Raw genomic sequence first — 22,840 nt, 5'->3', positions numbered from 1 at the left:
TCCCTCCCACTCAAAGCAACCTCACCTCAAGAGCCGTATAATCTCTGTTAACCACACTGGGACTCGTCTCAGGAACCAGGTATTACAGCATGTGGGGCCTTGATGAAGTAAACTTCAACAGTGTCCGTTCCAAACCTGCCTGTCTGGAATGGGCTGTTTGCAGTCTTGAGTGAGACTGACTGCAGGACTCAAACCCCAGCTCCCTGAAGCCTCATCCCCGCTGCTACACAAAGAGCTGTTCACCTGTTCATTCAAAGTTCAGTGAAGCGACAACGTCACTTACACTGATGAGTCCCAGCCGCCGCTGCTACAGTGAGCTGGTCGCAAAACTGGCCCAAATTCAACACTGCGCTTCTTTGGGCCTACATGCAAAATGTAAGAAGAACAAGGCTCTCGAAAAATGCACTCCACATACAGACTTTACAGAGTTTTTTGGAATTATTTGATAAATATGCACTAATCCCACAACTGCATCTTTCTTCTCACTGGCTCTAAATGCGAGCTGTAAAATGAGAAGTAAAGAAGTAAAGATTGATGTGCTGTTTGCTAAAGAGCAGAAGCTCTTGAACGAGATGCTTCTGGAGAACAATGCACATCTTTCTCTCCCATCTGCCTCTATTCCTGCTGACATTTTAATTCAGTCACACAACGTGTGCAGCCTCAGCTTTATTTATTTTCTTTTTCTTTTGTGTCACATAGATAAACTCACTGGAAAATAAAAGTAAAAAGTCTGCTTTGTTTACTGTGCTGTCATTTCGATGCAAGGTGAGACACTCATCACAACTGAAACCTGAAGCGTTGTTTAATTCACTCGGTCTACTGAGACAGGTGCGAGGCCCCACCCAGTGAGAGACTGGATCTCACATTTATTGAACCCTGTTGTTTGTCAATGGAGCTTTCAGGTGTAGGGCTCTGTATCAAGTTCAGGTAATTACTGCTCCTCAGGCTGGCAGCCGTTGTGGATTCACTTCACGGAGACAAGCGACTTCAAAAACCAAGTGTTGAATCTCTACAGCCTGTCGCATGCTGCTCGATGTGTAGTCATAGAAAAACTTCCGCTATAGTTTGTAAGATCCTTGCAGTTACCCTGTAAAAAAGTTATTTCACAAAAATGTACTATAATATATAATTATTTTTCTTATTGAAGTGTAAATGCCATTAGAAATATTATGAATTACTTTAATTAAAACATAAAGTAAAAGCTGTAATCCGTAAATTAATATAGGATTATTTATTTATTATTTTTAAGTGCTAATGGTCTTGGCTCCATGTAAAAATACAAAAGATGCAGACTTGCGTTACAAATTACGGCCTTGCTATAACTTCTCCCACATACGTCTGACCCCCGCTATGCAACCATCTCAAATAACCAGAGGTCTAGGGTGACTAGGAGTGGATGTAAGTTTATTGTCTGGCAAAATCAGTTGAGCCCTTGTATGAAGCCAAACAAAAGCTGGTTAAAAATGCACAGGCCGTCATTTTGTTGGGCTGTCACAACTAGAATGGTCCAGCACGTGAAGCACTTGAGTTTGGACGAGAAGTCAAAAGAGTAAAGAGGAATCTGAGAAAGTTCAGAGATGGATTACGTAGACTGAGGCGCTGCAGAAAGTACAGTACATTGTGCCCACAACAGAGTTTCATAGCATTATTCAGTCATGCGTGCCATTCCTGTCCAGTTGGCTATAAATTGACCTTTCCAGCCTCAGCCTGCAGAGTGGGTGATGAAAACTGTGGCGTGCAACTGTAGCTTAAGAAGCAGTTTCAGCACGCAATAGCTTTGGGTTCAAATGTCTAACTCTCTTTGAGAAACTTGTGTTTTACTCTACGGATGACCACACCACTCTACAGCTCCCTGAGAGTGATGTTCTCTCCACCCTCTGACAGGCCTGTGTGAATAATGAATGAAGTTCTGCAGCAAAGTAGTCGTGTCTCTGTCCCCCTCGCCATTAACCTTTGACCTTTAAAAAAAAAAAAAGTCAGACTCAGTTAAGACCTCTACAGCCACAAACCCAGTTCCACAAAAGTGACAGAAATATATGGACAGTCAGATAAGGCATGGCACTAAAAGTAAAGCATGCAGTTCTCTTGGTCTGTGAAACAGAGACACTGAGCAGTGGGAATCTGTGTGTGTCTGTGTGCACATGTGTAATGTGCCGTACTGCCCCAGCTGGCTGGTGTGATAAGCTAATGTAGCGCACTAGATCGGCTCTCTCCATGGAAACTACAGAGCAGTGGAGGGTTCAGAGGGTCACAGTTGTGTCCCTCTTCCTAAACCTTATGCTTCAAAGGGGCCCCAGTAGAAAAGGGCCATCTTCACCCTGGTGGACCTGATGGAAATATTGATCATTTGTCATTTACAACATTTATTTAACACACAGCTTAAATCACAGCACCTGTATTTGGCAAATGCACCATATCACATCTTCTCAGATTCTGTGCAAAGACCTCAGGAGGACCTCTTTAATTGACTCGTTGAGTTTTTCCTACATAAACATGTTTCCAAGCAAAACCTCACGTTAATGGATTTTTTCTCTTCTTTAAACAATGGTGTAAGTAAATGATTATTTGACGTTTAGCACTCTATGTGTTCTCCACCAACTAGAGAAAGATCAGGCTCCATCACTGGCTCTGCTCTTTGTTTTTTCAAGTCTTAAAATGTATATATCTGCCATTTGGTGCTGGGCAGGTGATTTACACTGGGGTTTACTTTGTTACTAAAAACAACTATGTGGGCCAAGGATAAAAAATAAGCATGTGAAGGATTTTTTGACCGTCCTCACACATAACATCTGTACAGCACCATTAGAAGAATAGAGCCTGTCTCTTTACACACATACTCTTTTCTCTCCAAGCAATACTCATGGTCATGGACATACTTTAGGTTTAACTATCCAATAGGATGCGAACACCTACATGTAACATAGAGTTTGACAGCAATTCTAGCCATTCATGGATGTGCTGATGGAATGGGTGACACAGGGTGAGGGAGATAAATGGGGAAGCTGTGGGAGACATCTTCAGACTTGGGGGTGACACAATTGCTCATGTTACTCTGTTAACGTTGGTATATTGTTCGTCTGGTCTCTTTGATGCATCAAGTCTATATTAAACTCTTCTGCGTAGGACATCAGCTGCTGCCTGAGCTTCCAGAAAACTTCCATCACAAGCTGAAAGAGGAATTGAGTAGAGGAGAGGAACTGCAGAGACTTTCTGTGGTGGTAAAACAGCATCTCCATCAATGAAGGAGGTTGTTTATTGTCAACAGGGACTAGATCCTGCTCTCTGTAGGAGTTTCTATTGGTTTCTGTGTAAAACTGAGAGTTTGGGACACAATGACATCAAAGCTTACTATGTTCATTTCCACAGTTACATTTTGTCATGAGCATGTGCCAGAAACAAGGCCTTAATGTGTAGGATAATTAGGTTTCAACACTGTGTGGAAGTTCTGATTGCCACTGGAGCTTTGAAGTCGAAATCATTTAAAGGCTTAACAAGATGCACATGAAACCACTGAAGATTACACAAACAATCTCATGTCTGCAGTTCACAGATGGGGAGATTTTCCCCATCGATTTGTAACCACTCTGATGGGATGTGCTGCTTCCTAAAGGTGCATTTCCATTCACATTTTCCAGCACAAGCTGATCAAACGGCATCAAAGAGATGTTCCAAATCCATAATGCTAATGTCTCTCTCACTTTAAAGGGCAGAGCTTCATTAGAGTCTGCGTGGTTGCCTCTGCACAATGGCAATTTCTTTCAAGTGCAGCAAAAACAAATGGTGAAAGACGAAGCTAAAGATAGATGAGAACTAAAGCTGAGAAGAAAACAAAGCAGGGAGGCGTGCTCGCACTCAATGTGTCAACATCACATCTGTGTGGATGTAACCGGGATGTCCAGAAAATAAAGAGGGAAAAAAAGGGAAATAAATGTGCTTGTTTTGAGGAATGTAAAATATTTTTGTGTAGATATAAAATATAAAAAAGGTCAAACTACTGCTTATTTTCTGAATACAGCAACTTCAGTATGACTTTTAAGTCCGGACTGCAGTCAGACTATAAATAGCTAAATAAAAAGATTTTTTATATTTGCACTGTTCCATTTTTGCACCCACCTCCACCCGCAAAGCTCCCTACTGGACCCAACCCATTGCCTGCTTAACATAGGACCTGCGACCTGTGATGATTTAGTTCATTTTTTGGGTGTGCAGTGCAGGACTATGCTCAGATTGGGTTACTTGTAAGTGAGTAATAGTGATGAAGGACGACAGAGAGCAGCAGAGACAAGATGAGATGATAGAAGAACAAGGATGAGCCAGAGGAAGAGTTTGGTTCACACTGTCAATCTGATGACGAGTCCTTGTGACTGTGTAAACTCACTATGTGATGTATGGCACTGCAATCAGTCCGGGAGCTGGGAAAGTGTGTACTATTGATTCACAGCTATTCAAAGCTCAGCTAAGCACTTTGAACGAGTTGTTGTCCCGCAGCAACAACACACACAACACACAAAGACAGCATGAGAAAAGTAAGGGGGAGGCAGACAAAGGAAACTCTTTGCTCTGCTTCTTTGAGCTGCAGCTAAAAATATCATCAGGGACCACATCTCCTCTGGTGCCACTACACTCCCTGTGACACACTCCTGGACCGTGGAAAGTCACACATCCTCACTGAACCCAGCTTTGCTTTATATCTTAATGTGTCTGCCATCGATTTTCTCCCCGTTCTTAGAGAAACGTTATCTCCCAGCAGGCCGTATGGGGTGAACATTCAGCAGGTAAGTGAACACAGTGGATCACTCCACACCGAGCCATGACTCAGAGAGATCTAAGACCTGACATACAACAAAGCAGAGTGCTCACAGTGAAGTCAATTGGGTATCTCTGATGTGGTTGGTAAGAAGTACAGCTTATTGCCTGCAGTCATGGCTGTCTCTGGCTCAGTGAGAGGAGAAGTTTCAATGCAATTAGTTCAAACAGCCTCCGCCAAGGCAAAAGAACTATATGTCAGTTTTTATCGCTCAGCGTCTTGTTCTGGACCGAAGCTTCGGGGGGAGAACGAGCACTGGAAGGCTTTTTGGAGAAAGAAATTCCCAAGTGTCCAAAAAATCTGGTGAGTGAAAGCTGTGTGAGTCAACATTATTTTTAGACCCTGAAACTTAACCTATTCAAACTGTGAAAGTGAATGAATTTACATTCAAATATAATGTCTACTGCATATTCATAAGCTTGGTGGTTGATTTTGTGGTTTGATTTGATTCTCATTGTATGTATGTGTGTGCAATACAGGAATTTTTTATTTCGATTCCTTAAAAATTGCTGGATCAGGAGTTTTTCAACATTTTCCTGGATTTCTCGAAAAAATGTTTATGGGTCTTGACGAAAAAAATCAGACATGTTTAGGGGACTGATATTTATGAGTGTGTGCAAGTTGATACAGATCAAAATAAAAATGCAAACCTAATCGATCAATCAATGTGGTTTTATCAGGGGACTGTTGGGCTTTGGCGAAGGTATGTGCTCTGAGTGCCATTCTGGTTTTGCTCTATGTTGTGAATTAAATCTATATAAAAAAAACACCAAATATATTTGTTTGATGCCTTGATGTATTTATTTCCTGGAATAATCTATTAATGATTCATTCAAATTCTGTAATTTAACTCTTCATACAAGTATCAAGACCAAAAGCTGTGAGAAATCAGACATTTTGTGAAGTGGAGTTTCATTGAAACTGAATGTTCGAGTGCATGAACTCATGGATTTATTGATTTTGTAAGATGTGACTTCACCAGCTAAGCCCCGCCCTTTTCAAACTGAGGTAACGGGAAATATTCTGAGTCTGCGTTTAAGGTCACCTCACAGAAAACTGATTGCGTAAACTAGATTTCAAATAAAGGCAGTTTAAGAGTTCTCCACAATGATCCTGCCAATGCCACACCCCCAGAGGTGTGCCTTATTGGAAGACGGCCCAGGATCCCTGTGTGACTCAGGGAGAAGTGAGCAACACAGGCATGCTGGGACATGCTGTATTACTTAGGCTGGTTTCATTCACATCCCACTTAACCTTCCCTCCCCATGGGCCACGCTGTACTGCCAAAATAACGACAGAGTCTTTCAGCACATACTGTTCTCTATCAACAACAGCTCATCTTTTATTGACTACATGCAAGTTTTTCCAGTGTTTCCAGGAGTGTCCGTATTGTTGTGCTAAATAATTTAGAGGGCATACCCATGGTGGAATACAGAAGCAAGTGGCTCTAAAATTATCCAGTAACACCTCAACATACCCAAGCAGAAAAAAAACGACAATCAAGTGGTGCACAGGGAGCGTCCTTCACTGCTGCTCTGACATGAAAAATGACTTGTTGGAGACAGTGTTGGTGGCTATGTGAATTTTTGGGGGAGGTTATAACTCTGAAGGTCCGGGACGAGGTGACATCTGGGGCTAGAGATATTCCGGATCACACCTTGTCTCTGGCATTGAGTCAAGCATTATTAATGTGCAATTAAATTTTCATCAGGACTGAAAAATAAATGAGGCAGAATGTGTTAGGGAACAGATTTCACAGACGCAACTCTTCAAGTAAACTTCGGAAACAAGACCTCAATCTGACATCTTGACTTTTCTCTGTCTCATGTAGAGGGAGTAAACCACCATCAATTCTGCTTCTATTTCTCTGTTGGATTGTGTAAAAGATTTAATAATTCAAGTCAAATGGCAAAACCGCTGTTGAGGAAAGACATGAGCCATCGCTAAAATGTACAGTAATGAATGTCAAGGACCTGAGGGGACTTCATTAGGTGGAAACTGTGCTTGTTAAGATGCCTTTCAACCTGATAGACAAAAAATAGAGCTGATGCTGCCGTGCCCCGGGCCATGATCTTATTATGAATTTGCAATTTGAACATTCTTACTTAAGGAAAACTGACCCATAGTGCATAATTCATTGTGAGCTCAGTGAACAGCAGCAGAGCTGAGTAAATGTCCATTTTCAGACATATAATGCTCAGGTGTAGTCTCACTAGATGCTGCTCTGAGAATAAAAGATGATATCCAAACACTAATTAACATGTTATCATTTAGGAACAATTATAAATAGTATTAAAAAAGTCAGAACTTATTCTTATCATGTAATAATCTTCTTTCCAATTCAGCGTAATCAACACTTTATGGTAGAATGACTGATATAAGAGCTCTTTTCATCAGTGAAATTATATTCAACAGTGAAATTCAAAGTTTTTTGGAGCTAATGACTCTCACTGGATTTAAAAAAACAAAACTTCTACACAGCCACTTACTTTCTTGTTAATCTAAAACACACAGGTTTCACTGCTGGATGAACTTCTGCAGCATGAATGGACCAGATGTCAGAGGATGTTTTGTTCTGTAGTTAATGGGTTCAAAAACCACAAGACTCATTGAACCAATGTGATTGAATATCTGAGAAAAAAATGTAATAACAGCCAGTTGTGGGTGAGTGATGAATAGATGAGTGGAAAAAAATATGAGGGAACCTCTGTTGAAGGATGCGTTAGATTTCTTTGAGGAGCCTATGGACTGACCATGGTTAGAAGAAAAATCCACAGTTATAGTTCCTTTACAAAATCTCCCTGTTAAATGTAGAGCGAGTGAAAACCCTTCTTGACGTCCTGCTGTGTAAAGATTCCCCACACGTGTTATATTGGAAATAATTGGTAGTTATCTGACATTTTAATTGAACATTAAACCGGTCACATCTTTTGCAAAGTCAGTTCACATGAGACCGCTGTCAACACGACTTTATCCATTGATCCTACAAAGTGAAGTACTCCAGTGTTCCTGGAATTTGAGCTATGAGCCTGATAATGAGCTGGATGATTGAATACTGCTCTGGAAATAAGGCGGCGGGGGGTGGGGGGGTGGGGGCTAATGAAGCTAAGAAGATGGCGTTGAAGGGAAGGGGAGGGGGTAATTAGATGGTCTAAAATAAAATAAAAATATATTTATATATATTGTGCAGGAGGTTTTCTTGCAATCCTGAAATGGATTAAACTCTGATGACTGTCACAGCTCCAGTGTGTTGCCAATGGAAGACAAACATTCAATTATCCCAGGAGACTTGCAGTCAGATGACACTGAGTGGGGAACAGGGATCTGACTGAAACCAATAAAGGGAGACAATGAAGGCTGTCATGTACTCATCTAAAAAAGTACCAACAACAAAAAGAGGCTTTAATTGACTACCCAGAAATACAGCAGCTGAGTCTTTTCTCCTCAGGAAGGTAGATGAGTTTATTGACTTAAGAGGAGAATCAAAGTTAGTTTCCTATGTCACATATTTCCCAGTACACACTGATTAATAAGCGAAACAACTTTTGCAGAAAGAAGCCTTGACATTCACCTCAACAACATATCTCTAACACACACACACACACACACACACACACACACACACACACACACACACACACACACACACACACACACACACACACACACACATACACACACACACACACACACACACACACACACACACACACACACACCACTACTCCAGCTGCTGAAAGTGACAGATTAAAAGCACCAGCTCAGGCTGAGAGAAAGTCAAACATCTGATCAAACCGGTCTCAAAGAGAGACTTGTGCTAGCCTCTGGATGTTGAACTGAATTCCTCATATACTCTCTCCTTTTTGTTTTCATCTAATTATTTTCTAGATTTAAACTAAATTCGTTAGTACCCCGTAGTCAGCAACCTCCTTTCCACTTCTTGATAGAGAAATCATTTTGTGTGTGTGTGTGTGTGTGTGTGTGTGTGTGTGTGTGTGTGTGTGTGTGTGTGTGTGTGTGTGTGTGTGTGTGTGTGTGTGCATACTTGTCTTTGTTCAGACCATTTTGAGCATAGACCTTACAGAGTGAGAACATTTTGGGAAAGTGAGGTTGATCTGATCGGGTTAGAATTATGTTAAGGTTAAAGGTTTAGGGTTATTTGTGTGGGCGACTATGGCTCAGGAGGTAGAGTGGGTCACCCACTAACCAGAAAGTGGTGGTATGATCCCCTCCATGTTTGAATGTGTGTGAATGGATGAATGGCAGAACAGTAGTGTAAAGCACTTTGAGCCATCTTCAAGACTAGAAAATATATAATTACAGACCCTCAACCACTTAGTTGTGATGTTTAAGGTTTGGGAAATTGGATTACATTGTGCCAGTGATTCACTAAAACAGAAGTAAAGGTGTGTGTCTGTGTGCGTGCCCGTGTGTGTGTAGTCCAGGTATTTGCCATGTTGTGGGAATTAAATCTGTTAGCCAGTCATGTGATCCTGATATTATGGGGACAAATAGCCAATAACATGAATCATTAATATTTAAGGTGAAGACATGTTTTAAGTTTAGATTAAAGTTTGATTTAGCTTTAGGTTAAGGTTAAAGTATGGGTTAGGCAAGTAGTAACAATGGTTAAGGTTGCGAGAATCAATGCAAGTCAATGTAATGTTCTCTGCAGTCATGGAGACATGAATCTGTGTGTGTGTGTTTATGTGTGTGAGAGACACTATACCTTAGCAGCGAACGATGAGCTCGGCTTCTCCAGGAGGTCCCAGAGTTTCTTCCTCTTCTCGGAACAACACGTGGTGGTAAATTCCTCTCCCTCCCTCTCCCTCATGTTCTCAGCCTCTCTCTTGAGCTCCTCGTTCATCTGCTCCTTCTTCTGGTGGTACCTGGCCTGACAGCAGGACTCCAGGTAGATCTCGTCGATACCCCAGAAGTCCAGCTCTTGGCTGAAGGACAGGGCGCACATCTCCTCCATCATGTGCAACTTCCCCGTACGGTAGAAGTTGAGGATGGAGGTGAAGGCCCCAGGGTGTCTGTCAAAGAAGAACTCATTGTTGTCCAAGCTGTAGTCATCACAGATCTCCATGATGGACTCGTGCGTGTTGCAGTCTCTCAGTTTGCCCAATCTGGTGCGGGGGAGCCTGTCCAGTGTCCTCCACAGGACCTCGTGGATGAGGCCCCCGACGTTGAGCCTCACCCGGCGGGTGTGGGTCTTGCTCCGGATGATGTCCATGGTGTCCGGTGGCAGGGTGGTCATCGATCGAGGCCCCGTTTTGATCATTTTCACTCAAGTCGCTGGGTCACTTGGAAAGACTGGAATGGGCAGTCTGACAGATTAGGAAAACATGGCCCTGCAGGTGACCACGTCAGGGTCCCACCTTCTTCTCTGTGGCTGGAATAAGAAGGAAAAGAGAAAAAAAATGCTTGAGAAGCTGTTGGAAGAGCCAGGAGCTGTTGTCCTACAGTAGCAATGTCAGGTGGTTTATCCACTCATCAGACAAGCAGCAGATATTTTAATCAGCTTTAAGAGGCACAGCCGCTTTTCTTGCTGACAGGGGTGAGAGACGGTTCAATGATAAACTGTGTGAGCGCTGTCCGGTGCTGAACCGTCTGTCTGTCACTCTGCAGCCCGCCGTCTATCGCTGTCCACGGACTCCGGTGCTGAAACCTCTCAGCTCGGGTGGGACATGCGATCAATCCCGGTGCAAACACACTGTGGCTGAGGCTGACAGAGAAGAATGAGCTGTTCTCCAGAGGGACATTAAACCCGTCTAATACTAACACCGATTATCAACTTTGTCTAAGAGCCCATATCACATTATATCACCTCCTAATGAGACCACAGACGGCAGCATTGCAAGTGTTCACATCATTTATATCCAGAGAAGTCAAGTTAATTTTAATCCAAACATTATTTATTGTTCTACATTATTTTTGCATTTAGGGGAAATATATGTGCATCTACATCATTTGATAGAAGTAAACAGTCAAGAGACAGAACAAAACACATCCAAGTGAAGCTAAGTAGCACTTGTGTTTATTGAAATAACACCTGAAGCCACGCTAGATAGATACATATAAATATGATACGTACTCATCTCCCGTATATCCTCAGTCAGCACGCGCACCAGCAACATTTCAAGAGTCAACGCGCTAGAACTTGCTCTGTCCGCCCGAGACTCCGGGTCTGTTCGGAGAGCTGATGGAGGCATCATGAGCTGCCCCCCGACATGCTGGAAAACATGACTGTGTTTCTGTCACAGAGGCATCACCAAGGTGTAGATTCAACAAGTAGAGTCCCGAGAGCAGCTGCGGGTACCGTGGCTTCACCTCTGCTCCACCTGCTCTCAGTCTGAGTGTGCGCCTGTGTGCGCGCTGCTGGCTGGCGCCTGCGACTGTGGACGGGATCCTGCAGAGGCTGATTTCACTCAGGCTCCTCTGGCAGCGCAGCCTGTGTGAGCTTAACCCCCTCAGAGCCAGAGAGACACAGCTCAGCATCTAACACGATTCTTCTCTAAGACGATTGGGCAGCAAACTATGGTCAAGGAATGTACATCCTCTGCCTGAACTGAATTTAAATCAACAACAATCATCTTTTACATTGTTGGCTTATGAATATCATGGATTAACTGTGACTAAATACATCTTTTTCAGGAGTGTTACTTTATATCAAATCTGCAGTCTAAGGCCAGTCTCACAAGGAACAGGGGATTGAAAAATGTATGACGATGCACCACATCGTCAGACCACTGCAGATGACAGAAATGATGAAAATCCTCATTGGAGAATTGTGATCTGGATGACATGTCTGTGTGTCCTGAAAGTGGGAAATAGTGAAATAGAATACCTGGTCCATCAGTGAAAAGGTTAACAAAATAGGACCCATGACAAGTAAACAAAGGTCAGACTTAATGGAGCCTAAGGTCCTGACTTTGTCCATGATTGTGTCAACTTGATCTGTATAATTGATAGATTTATTGATATGTATAATTTGATTAAACATCACAGCTGAAACATGGTGTGATTTGACACCATGTTAGAGCTATATATATATGCATATGTCTGATATGCAAAGGGTACGCAGTTCCACATTACAGTTTGATGCATATTTAGGAACAAAAATAACCGATTGGTTAAATATGATTGTATTATTATTATTATATGCCCTTGACCATGCTAATGTTCCTAAACAGTTCTTGCAACGCTTATGTTCTTATTGTGCTTCTGGAGTAGCCTTTGTTTTAAATGCTGTGTCATAATTTTCCATTTTGTATTTGAAGAAGAAACTTTTCTGTAAAAGTTTTTCATGTTCATTATTTTTGAAACAAAGAACATGGAGTTTTGTTGAAGCACAGGCCTGCTTTATGCTTGGACTCTATAGCTTAAGTGGGCATTTTCAAGAAATAGATGGAGCCACACTAACACTATAAAATCTGTGCACTGAGGGGAAACTGCTGCTGCTACTAGGAAGCGATCAGCTGCTTTCCAAACGAAGTATAAATCTAAACTTTCCACTCAGCTTCCCAGTGCAAACAGCAGGCATGTGTCAGTGTGACAGATGCGAGTCCGCGGCTCTGTTTACAGTACAGGCAGTTCCCCTCATTATGCTCTTGCTCTGTATTGAACATACAGACCCATGCTCTGGTGCAACACTGGTCAAATTCCAGTGTCTTATTATTTACCCACAAAATAAAAATGTGTGTGCGGAACAGATGTTTGTGGCTGTGACGGATTTGAAGCATTAATTGTACCAAACACTCAAAAGAAATTGACAACACAAGATCATGTTTAAGATATTATTTACATCTTTTCATAAATATTATAAACACTATATTATAAATATAGAAAATAAAAATACAAAGGACATATTAACAACAATGCGCATGAGTTGAAATGAACATGAAAGATATTTAGTTTTGTCTTAGTGTGGTATCTTCTGTTTGTATCGGATAAGCAAGTCCCCCTCTGGTTGTAGCATCCCAAATCCGTAACGACTAGCATTTACCTCCGGCATCTGAGCGTGTGGGTCACACAGCTGCAAATCATAGTTAGTCAGCACCAAGTAAACAAACCTGCGGAGTAAACAGGTGAAAAAAACCAAAATGAGAACATTCAACAGCAAATAAAAGCATTTAAACTCGTCCACTGTGGAAGATTTTGTAAAGTTGCACCCACTCTGGGACACTCACTTTCTGATGGTGTTGATTGCAAACTGCTTCCCCACACAGCCATTGGTCCCTGCACCCCACGGCATGGTGTAATATTTCAGCTTCCTCCCTCCTTTATAAAAATCCTTCTTTGTTAAACCATCTTCATTCAGGAAGCGATTGTATTTGTACTTCTGAAAAAAAGGACACACATTTTGTTTTGGCAGTTGGAATTAGGTGCAAGCAATATCTGTTTGTTTGTTTGTTTGTTTGTGGACAGATTTGATTTAAATCAGCCTTGCGTTTGTCCTTCCCACGCCTATTAGCTGTTCCCCTGCTCGGCTAATCCCTGAATGGTCCGCAGCTCAGGGTTTGACCTTTCACTGGGTAACACAGGGTCAGCTCTGTGTAGGCGTTGATTCCCCCTTATATAAACAACTGCAGATACTAATTACACTTAAGTCTGCCGCCAACAGGTCCCTAAGACAATTACTACTGTTCCAGTGGGCAGCTCAGCAGGGTTTTGATGGAGTGGAGAGGTTGGAAACTTGAGAGCGTTTACGTGAACAAGACAAACCTGCGGCTCGTGGTGAATCTCTGGGTCCATTTGAGGACTGGTGAAGGGGAACAAACACACCCGGTCTCCTTTTCGCAGCAGGTACTCTTGGCCATCAGCCATGTGGAGGGTCTTTTCCTGCACCACCTCTCTGGTGATGAAGGGGGCAGCAGTGAGTCTCAGTGCCTCTTCCAATGCACTATCTGGAAAGGAGAAAAATGTTGTTGACAAAATGTTGTTATATTTGCTCTTTCATTCACAAATATTTCTGCAGTATTTTGCCTACTTTTACACAATGTAGTTTATTTACTGTACAATATGGCTGATTTGGGTTTATCAACAATTTATCTCTTGATTTGATTTGTATCTTCTGAAGCTTTTCTCATACTGCTCAAGGTTTTAAATGTAGCTTCTCTTACAGATGCAGTTCTTTTACAGCAGTTTGTGAGTTTGAGCACTGAAAATTTACATGCACGGTCACACATGCAAATGTGGTAGTGGCAAAACGTCACCTCCCATTCACTTTCCATCTAAAACATTCACTCCCTGCAGTCGAGTGAATCTGCAGCATGGCTTTGTGCGCAGTCCGGGCCCGGTCACACATACGCTGTAGGAGCCATATATTGTTTGATGATCATTATTTGGGTTTTGATTTGTTTGGTCTGGTTGCCACGGTGACATGTGGAGTTTGGGTCACATGGGTGTCATAAATGATAGCAGTAGGTTATAATAAGTGCTGAAAATAATAAGAGAATTGTTGAGCAGCGCTTGTGTTGTTTGAAAAGAAGATTTCAGAATGACTTAACGTTTCACACTGAATACAACATGTTTATGCTGAGAAGGTGCCCTAAGAGGAGCTGGACCGTGGCGATGGAAGAGTATGGTACATACCACACCACGGAGTTTACCATCCCACCAAATGAAAGATCAGAGTTGTGTTGGACTGTGGAGCAAGATATCAAGGAACATCACTGAATGCTCAACTTCTGCAGGGCTCTGATCTTACCAGCTCTCTGATTGGAGTGGTGACCCGATTTAGGAGGGAACCAATTGTGATCATGGCTGACATTGAATGCATGTTCCACCAGGTACATGTCCCTCCTGATGACAGAGACCTCCTCAGATTCCTCTGGTGGCCTAGGGGGGATGTGAAGCAAGTACCCACTGAGCATCGGATGAAGGTGCATTTGTTTGGGGCGACATCATCTCCTAGTTTTGCTCTCAGAAAGTCGGCAGAGGACTACGGGCATGTCATGCTTCACAGGGGAATCCAATGGAGCTTTAATCCACCTGCTGGCTCACATCATGGGGGAGCTTGGGAACAGTTGATACGGTCTGTTCGAAAGGTTCTTAATTCAACTCTGAAAGTACAAAACTTGGATGAAGCCTTCACACAATGTTTTGTGAGATTAAAGCCATAATAAACAGCAGACCAGTCATCAAAGCCTCCATGGATCTAAATGACCTGGATGCATTGACGCCAAACCACCTGCTAATGTTGAAGACCTCACCAACATTGCCACCAGGAGTGTTCGAACCCTCAGACATTTATGCACATAGGAGGTGGAAACAGGTTCAATATATGTCTGACTGTCAGAAATGGACAGGAGTGAAGAGGAATCTTGTTGTGGGAGACCTCGTCATCATCATGGACAGCACGGCACCTCAAAACTTTTGGCCTGTGGGACGAGTGATACAAACCTTCCCAGACCGAAGAGGACGCGTTCGTCAGGTGCGGATTAAAACCTGGAGCAGCTGCCTGGACCGGCCTATCACAAAGGTGTGCCTGCTGTAGGAGGCTGAAGCCATTTGAGGACATACTGGCTTCAGTTGTGACTTCTTTGACTTGTTTCTATTACAGATTTGAGGTGAACGGGCCACGACTTGTTCTCCTATGTGTGATGAACCCCAAATCAAAACCAGTCCGGCTTCATGTGGAGTTAAACTATGGTGAACTTAAACCTGTGGTATTCGCCTGTATTCAGATTACATGTGTGACCGTGCCCTAAGAGTATTCAAGATTTCTTGGTATAGATTAAATCATATGTTCCGTTTCACAAGCTCTTACCAAACACAGGGGTGTTCACAGGTCCGTCCACGAGGGGAGCCTCTGACGTCTCCATCTCTGAGATCCGACTGAACTCGCTCTTCACCGCCATCAGAGCTTCAGGGTTTGTCAACAAGTAGCCCATCAGCCAAAATGCAGCAGGACCAACATTACCCTGGAGACAAACAGAGAGTAACATGACCACGATGATAAGCTTGGCTCTGACACTCCGGTGTTGCACAGTGACGGCACAGGTGGTAACTGGGTAACAGGGAATGACATCATCACATGACACCCATGGTGTTCATGTCATTATTTTATGAGAGTTGCAACAAAGAAACAAATTTCAATTAAAGCTTAGTTCAATTTAATCAAAAAAGACTAATGAATCTTTAGAACTGATGGGAGAGGAAAAGAACGGCTTCCTTTCATGTGTCTGGGACGAGGAGAGCAGTGCTCTGGATAGTCTCACTGCTGGCAGAGCACTGCGCATTAATGGTTTACTTAAAAAGGAAAGCTGTTGGAAACCTGAGGTCCCCTGCCATCTGCCTGTGTCCAAGGCCAGGACATTAAAGCTATTAAGTTTTACGGAAAACCACAGAGCTGTCTGCCACAAGTCCTAGTCCAACTCCATGGAAACATAACATTAAGAAGAAATAATCTTAATTATTGGCAAAATGCACCAAAGTATAATTAATTAACACAGAACAACATTTACTGTGATAACAATATTGCCTGCAATCTGATATGAGTTCATTTAATTCACTTCAGTAAAGTTTGAAAGGATATGAAAAGAATGACTAAGAATTATGACTCAAAACTTGTAATCAAATGGAAATAAACCACAGAGACAATTGCAAAAACAAAGGATGAGTAAGTGTCTTGCAGGTTTTAGTAGAATGAAGCAAATGTCTGATTAACAGCTTTGATTCAATAACAACCCTCCAGCAGGACTATAGGCAAGAATGAATGATTTAATACTGTGTTCAGTTATATGTGAGGAAGACTGCCTGAGTCAAAATGAGCTCCAATCCCAGTCAAGACCAAAACTAAAACAACTAATAACCTGCTATATATTTCTATTAAATGTAATCAAATGTAAAACTAACAATCAATTATTCTTAAATAAGATGCGATCGTTGAATAAATACAAACTGCTTCATCATCAGACCAAAAAACTCACATCAAACCAAGGATTTAGGGATTTTACATAATAACCATAAAAAGTCGACCAGCATTAAGAAGCAGTCTCCCCGATGACACTGTGCTCACTTCATGTACATTTCTCTTTTTTCATAATCCCAATTCCCCTCCATTTTTTGCCCACACAGACAAACTACTTTGGAAGTAGAGATGAACAGCGCACTCCGGTGCCGGAGAAGAATACTGCAGCACTTGTGAGCCCCTATCTTGGTCCATTTGATTCAAGTGAACTTGTAGAAATGTGGGAAAGACATAACCTCACAGTGACACAGCATCAGGCTCCCCGACTGAGCAGGCAACTCATCTAATCTCTCAAGTGATCAACAGAGATTGTCACATTTGCACACACAGGATGTATTCCCTCTGACGTCTGACTCACCTGTGTGGCCCAGAGTTGCATCAGTACAGCCTTCCTCTGCGTGTCTTCGTCAGCCCCCTCCTCCTGAAGGAGTCGCCTGTATCCGTGAAGCCAAGCACTCGACCCGGAGTCCTCGGCCAGACCTGCTGGAGCCAGCAGCTCCCACAGTCTCTGCTGAACCCTTTGTGCTGTCCTCTTCTCCTCTGTCACACACAGATAAACATCACACAGTGAGTGAGTGACTCACAGGCAGAGTGGTAAACTTTATCTCTAAAGTGCATTTTGAAACCTCTTAAGTTCTAGGGGACTGTCAGTGCAATAAAGAAACATACAAAGTAAAAAGAGGAATGACGGGAAGGGCACTCAGAGTTCATACCTCCGCCAAGCAGTCCCCTTATTAAACCACAGTGAAATTCACTAGAGGTTATTTTGATCTGCACCAGATTGTATACACTCATTAAATCAGTCACTTCATCAAGAGCCACAGATTATTCTCAGAGAAATCAAAATCGGTTGAGTTGCTTTGTTTTTAACAAACAAATGAACGTAGATGAAAATCCAACCTCCTTGGTGGTGGTAATAAAAGCTACAGAGGGATCTTCACCGCACTTTCAGGTACACAGTTCTTATGAAACAGTTCCGTTTTCAATCGTTTGTTAAAACTATCTACTCACTCTATGTTTTTTAAGTTGCTTACAGAGGATGGAGGCCAAACCTGTATAACTGTCACTGATATCATTGTGCGCAAGAAACGGGAGACGAACAATATTTTAGGTATGAGAGAAAGAAATGACGTAGGTGCCCAATAATATTAAAACTGGTCGTCTGTCCTGTTCAGTATTGGGAGGAGCAGATACAGATCTAAACACTAACACACACACACACACACACACAGACGAGGCCTGAGGAAGTAAAGTGAATGTCATAACGGCGAAGTACATGTTAGATCACAGCCTTCAGAGTGCAGCGATGATGAACTCTGAATTGTAAACTTTCACAAACAAACTTCTAGACGCTAAGTAAGCAACTCACCGTGGCAACCGGCAAACAAATCTTGAAGAAGTACATATATAGATGATGTCATATTAGGCAAGAAGCAGTGACACAGTGTAACAGTGAGAGTGCAGGACTTTTTCAAGAGTCAGGCTGTGTAACGCTGATGATGTCATGTAATGCATCATTCATAGATAATAGCTCTTTCAGACAACTGCGTCTTTAACCTCCTTTAATCTCTCAGCTGCAGAGGCTCTCCTGTGTCATTACCTGGCTTCAGCATGCCCCTTGCCAATTTGGTTAAGAGGCCATCAAACTTCTTGTACTCCTCGTAGATGCTCGAGGGATCTGAGCGGTTGTTGTTCTGCTCTTCTCCAAACAGCGTCAGGTACCCCGCCCTGCAGAAAAAGGACACATACAAAGTGTGAGAATGTTTGTGACCACATACGACATTCCGGATGGTGAACAAAAACCTTCTGTGTCTTGATGGAAAGATAATGAGCCCACACACTTTTTTCTTTTCCATTTGTTAGCACACATCACACACGTGAGCGATCCCCTTTGCCCTGGTGTTTTTCCACTGGCCCACACAGTGAGCAGCATCTGCTCATGGTGGATGTCACAGTAAACGTCATATACTGTTTCACTGCTCTGTGTAATAGATGATACCTGTTATCATGAGAGACAGAGACGCTCTGATTCACATCCGCTCTCCGCCAAAATCAGTTTGCGTGCTCAACCGGAAAGGTGACCTTGAATGTTTGGTGTGAAAAGGTGTCATCCTTCATTTATCTTTGTGCGATATCTTTCTGAGGACCACCTTGAGCCTGGAACTTACAGAGTGAGGACATGCCTATGAGTGTCCTCACTAAGATAGAAGTTTGTGTGTGTGTGTGTGTGTGTGTGTGTTAATCCGTTTACACAATCATATTTTGTGGGCTTTTCTTCCTTACGGAGAAATAAATCAAGTCCCAATAACATAAATCATTACAATTTAAGGTGAAGACATGTTTTAAGTATAGATTAAGGTTAAATTTAAGTTAGATTATGGTTAGGCTCATGTGAAGGTTAGGTTTGGGCAAGTAAGGTTTAGAGTAAGTCTCCATGAAATCAATGTATGCCAATGTCTTGTCCTCTGATGTCAAGGATGACTGTGTGTGCGTGGGATTAGTGGGCCCTTTACTTACTTAAAGAGTATGCTGTATGAGAAGTTGAACAGTCCCTCGTCTTTCCAGTGTTTCTGGTTCAGAGGCGTCTCTGGTTTCAGTAAAGCCTGAAGGTGTCTGCTCATGGTGCTGTCGAGCACGGCCAAATTCATTCCCGCAAAATGCCTGAAGACAAGAGAGGTTACAGTGGAAATGAGAAGAAAAGGTTACGATGCCAATTCTCAGAAGTGAACCCTGTATATCATGTCACACTGATTGCTGGTGTTGTGGGGAAAAATGTGATTACTCACTGACACACTTTACTAAAGCTCACTACTTGACTGTTGCTTCACCTTTTGTTCTGAGGAAATAGGTATTTTACAACATCATTTAACTAATTTGTGGATAAGTTGTTGACACACTCGCACAAAGAAAAGCGCCACACTGCAGCCTGAAGAAGGCAGCGTGCACAAACTAATGGACTGCATTCATTTTACATCAAATTCAACTTTATCGACTTGCACACAGACTCAGTAAGAGACTTGACTCTGACTCCTCTTGTTGGCTCGGACTTGGATTCAAAAATCACTTGGGTCCTTCCACTGAGGTTAAACTTAACTTGTCGAGTAGCTAAATGAACTGTGTATGAACAGACTAGTCTTACAGGAATATTATTCCTATCCATTATTTTTCTCTATTAGAGATGACTGGGAAAAAGAGGCTTGCACTCGGATGAGCATTAATTTCTAATGTTTCAAAAAATCAGCTTCAAACACAATTCACACATCCATGACATTCATAACTTTGGGTTCAAGTTCCAAAAAGCTTTGAGTGACTCAAATTTAACTAAAACCTCAAAACTGATCTCAAATAAAAACATTGAACTGAGTCTGTTTTCTTTCAGTTCTCAGACCAATGTGCAGAAATAAAAAAGCAAGAAGCTGAGAATAGATTTCCTAATTCGTGCAACAAAAAATATTCACAGTTCACTCGATACCACTCCTGAAACTTGTGGGTGGTTTTTCATGAACCAATTTCTTTTCCACATTTACAGAAAGTGAAAATGAAAACATGCAGGACAGTGTTTCAGTCGGGAGTGTGGGGACGTACTTTTTCATAATGGCTTTTTCTTTCAGAGGCTGGTGATGTGGGAGCTGCAGGCTGAAGATCCTCTGCATGAGCACCTGTGCATAGCGTGTAAAGTCCAGGGAATCAGAGTCATTGATGACGGCGTCGTACGAGTGCGGATCCAGCAGCACTGTCACATAACGTCCAGCAGCACGCACCTGGAGATCAGCCGTTCAGTTATGAGTTACAGTCCACTACAGTGCAGATACTGAGTAAATTCTTTGCATGATGGGATCTGGAACATTCTGGAATGTTTTACTGTTACATCTGGAGAAGTTGTTGTTTTTTAGATTTTATAACTTGAAGCAAGAAAAGATTTGTCACAAAAAGTCAAATTTTAAATGCACTTACCTCAAAAATGGGTCATTTTTTGAGTTGAAAATATTTTGAAAAGACTTTTTAAGAGAACTTCTTTAAATACATCATGTTTTTCTACTACTCACTGTGAAAATGTCGCCATGTTTCTGCTTCATGCGATTCAAGAACTTGGAGGCATCGCTTCCAAATTCGAGTGCATGACCCAACCATGGGATGACTCCTTTGTCAAGAGGCGGTTCACTCTTGGACCTAAAGAGTGAAATTACAAATAAAAAGTTACTCTGTTTTATATATGATATAAAAAATAGTATATGTTTCTACCTAATCTCTACTTTATCTCTTATCCATTGTGTTGCTTGTGTAAACTGCTGTGTTTGCACCAATGGTCTGAGAGAAACAACATTTCAATCCCTATATCTACGGCAGAAACTGACAAAGTTGAATTCAGATTAAAGAGACTGGTGTATTTGTTTAATCATGTTTCCCTCTGACTGGGACACTGCTACTCATTCTGCCAGCTTCTATCTGAGTACATGCATTACAGACTATAGGCCGAGCCTTTTCCCATGTGACTACAGCCTATATACTGGAGCCTATAGGTGAACTTATTGTAACTTAACAAAACTTCAACTGCATCATCATTGAAGTGATTTTTAACTCCTTCAAATGAAAACAAACAGCCGTTAAGTTTTAACGTCTCATTCATACAGACTCTTCTAAATTTAAAACTGGACTAGTCGAGCCACATTCCTCAGACTGGAACAGGATCACCACACTAAACAAAGAAGATAAAAGCTTTCCAGGGGTGTGGTATCAAAAACATGATCGTTTCTTTATCACAACAGTGCTATTTTTATCTTTCATTATTGAATAATTCCAGATAGAAGTTGCATAAAAAGAGGTTCAGAATTACAATAGAGGGAACTTAATATAAAAGCAAAAAACAATGAGAAGTAAGTGACAGATGACAAGAACAAACCAGTGTCTGATCTTAAAAACCTTCCCTTGTTCCCACTGAGTCTCATGAGGAGAGGAACTCACCTGGTTCTGTGTGTGACAATGAAATACAGCAGGACGGCATGGAGGAGCAGGAAGACAGTCCAGATCATGTCGTGTGTTTCCCTTCTCGATGCGCAGACACTCTGGAGCCCCCCCGGGCTCTCACATGGCTTTTTATGGGATTTTCCTCGCCCGCAGTTGCGTCACTGACGGTGCCAACCCCCGCAATTGGACTACACGCCACCCATCACATCTGCACGCTGATCACAGAGGAAAACCCCTGATCCTCAATGATGAGGTTTGTCATCAGTAAACTCAGACTCGTTTGTATTCACAGTAACGCACGTATGACACAATACCCCTCGGGACTACACGGGGGCAGGAAAATTACTTTTATCCAACAATCAACTTTAATGTTCAGATGTGAAGCGTTTGATATTCAAACAAGAATAATACTCAAACATGTAAAACAGTACAAAACTTCAAAATGATTTAAAGCAACACTATGTAACTATTTACAGAGCTACAGCGCCCTCTGCAATTCATTCTGTAATGGACACTTTCATACCTGAAAGTCGAGACCACGGTCCGAACCAACGCGTTGTCTTTGTTACATAGTTGACATTTGATGCTTTTAGTTTTGGTGTGACATAAGAAAGTCCTGTCGTCATCACCGTGTGTGCTGCGTCTGTACTTGACATGGTTTGTAGTCAGGTGAGCGTCTGACATTGGCAATGCTGCGATTGTATTCCCTTACCTTTTTCAATAAAGTTCATGGGAAAAAGTAGTAATCTTGTTCACTTTGTTTATTTTTTGCCAGTGTGATATCATTACTGTGTCGATCAATTGTTGGAGGTGAATACTACAAGCAATCCCACAAGCTACCTATGCTTTGTTTTCTTCCTCTGTTGTTAAATACTGTTTCAACTCCGACAATTGGTCTGACGATCTGAACCATCCAAAAAAGAGTTTTTCCACCAAACTGAAGTGAACCATGGGTCATAAATAAATAAACACCCCTCTTTCGGGTTGGAAAAAATGTTGGTCCACTTCTCCGGTCTGTGGACAGAGGCACCTTTCACACCTGATACTTTGGTTTAACTGACTTGCTGTGGATGATTCTGACAATTTAAGCT

The 22,840-nt window shown here is 42.1% G+C and overlaps 2 protein-coding genes across 2 annotated transcripts in view; both read right to left on the bottom strand.

Annotated features, from left to right (window-relative positions):
* LOC109629077 (potassium voltage-gated channel subfamily B member 1-like) overlaps window positions 1-11,206 on the bottom strand; it is a 32,851-nt gene extending 21,645 nt beyond the window's left edge. The window contains exons 1-2 of the mRNA XM_069539768.1: window positions 10,905-11,206; window positions 9,537-10,202 (exon numbers count right to left, since the gene is read on the bottom strand). Coding sequence (XP_069395869.1) covers window positions 9,537-10,091 — 555 coding nt within the window. The 5' untranslated portion in view covers window positions 10,092-10,202; window positions 10,905-11,206. The remainder of the gene's footprint in view (window positions 1-9,536; window positions 10,203-10,904) is intronic.
* A 1,386-nt stretch (window positions 11,207-12,592) lies between these two features.
* Window positions 12,593-21,994, bottom strand: LOC109629045 (prostacyclin synthase). The gene is made up of 10 exons (XM_020086525.2): window positions 21,747-21,994; window positions 20,831-20,954; window positions 20,370-20,545; window positions 19,302-19,445; window positions 18,385-18,512; window positions 17,143-17,324; window positions 15,582-15,735; window positions 13,535-13,716; window positions 13,000-13,151; window positions 12,593-12,882 (listed from the first exon to the last, which is right to left on the bottom strand). The coding sequence occupies exons 1-10, from the start codon at window positions 21,812-21,814 to the stop codon at window positions 12,732-12,734; spliced, it is 1,461 nt and encodes a 486-aa protein (XP_019942084.2). The 5' UTR covers window positions 21,815-21,994; the 3' UTR covers window positions 12,593-12,731.
* Window positions 21,995-22,840: the final 846 nt, after the last annotated feature.

The sequence above is a fragment of the Paralichthys olivaceus genome, chromosome 2 (genome assembly GCF_024713975.1).
Source record: "Paralichthys olivaceus isolate ysfri-2021 chromosome 2, ASM2471397v2, whole genome shotgun sequence".
Lineage (NCBI taxonomy): Eukaryota > Metazoa > Chordata > Actinopteri > Pleuronectiformes > Paralichthyidae > Paralichthys > Paralichthys olivaceus.
Note: the sequence above shows the minus strand (reverse complement) of the source record. Positions and strands in the feature narration are given on the sequence as shown.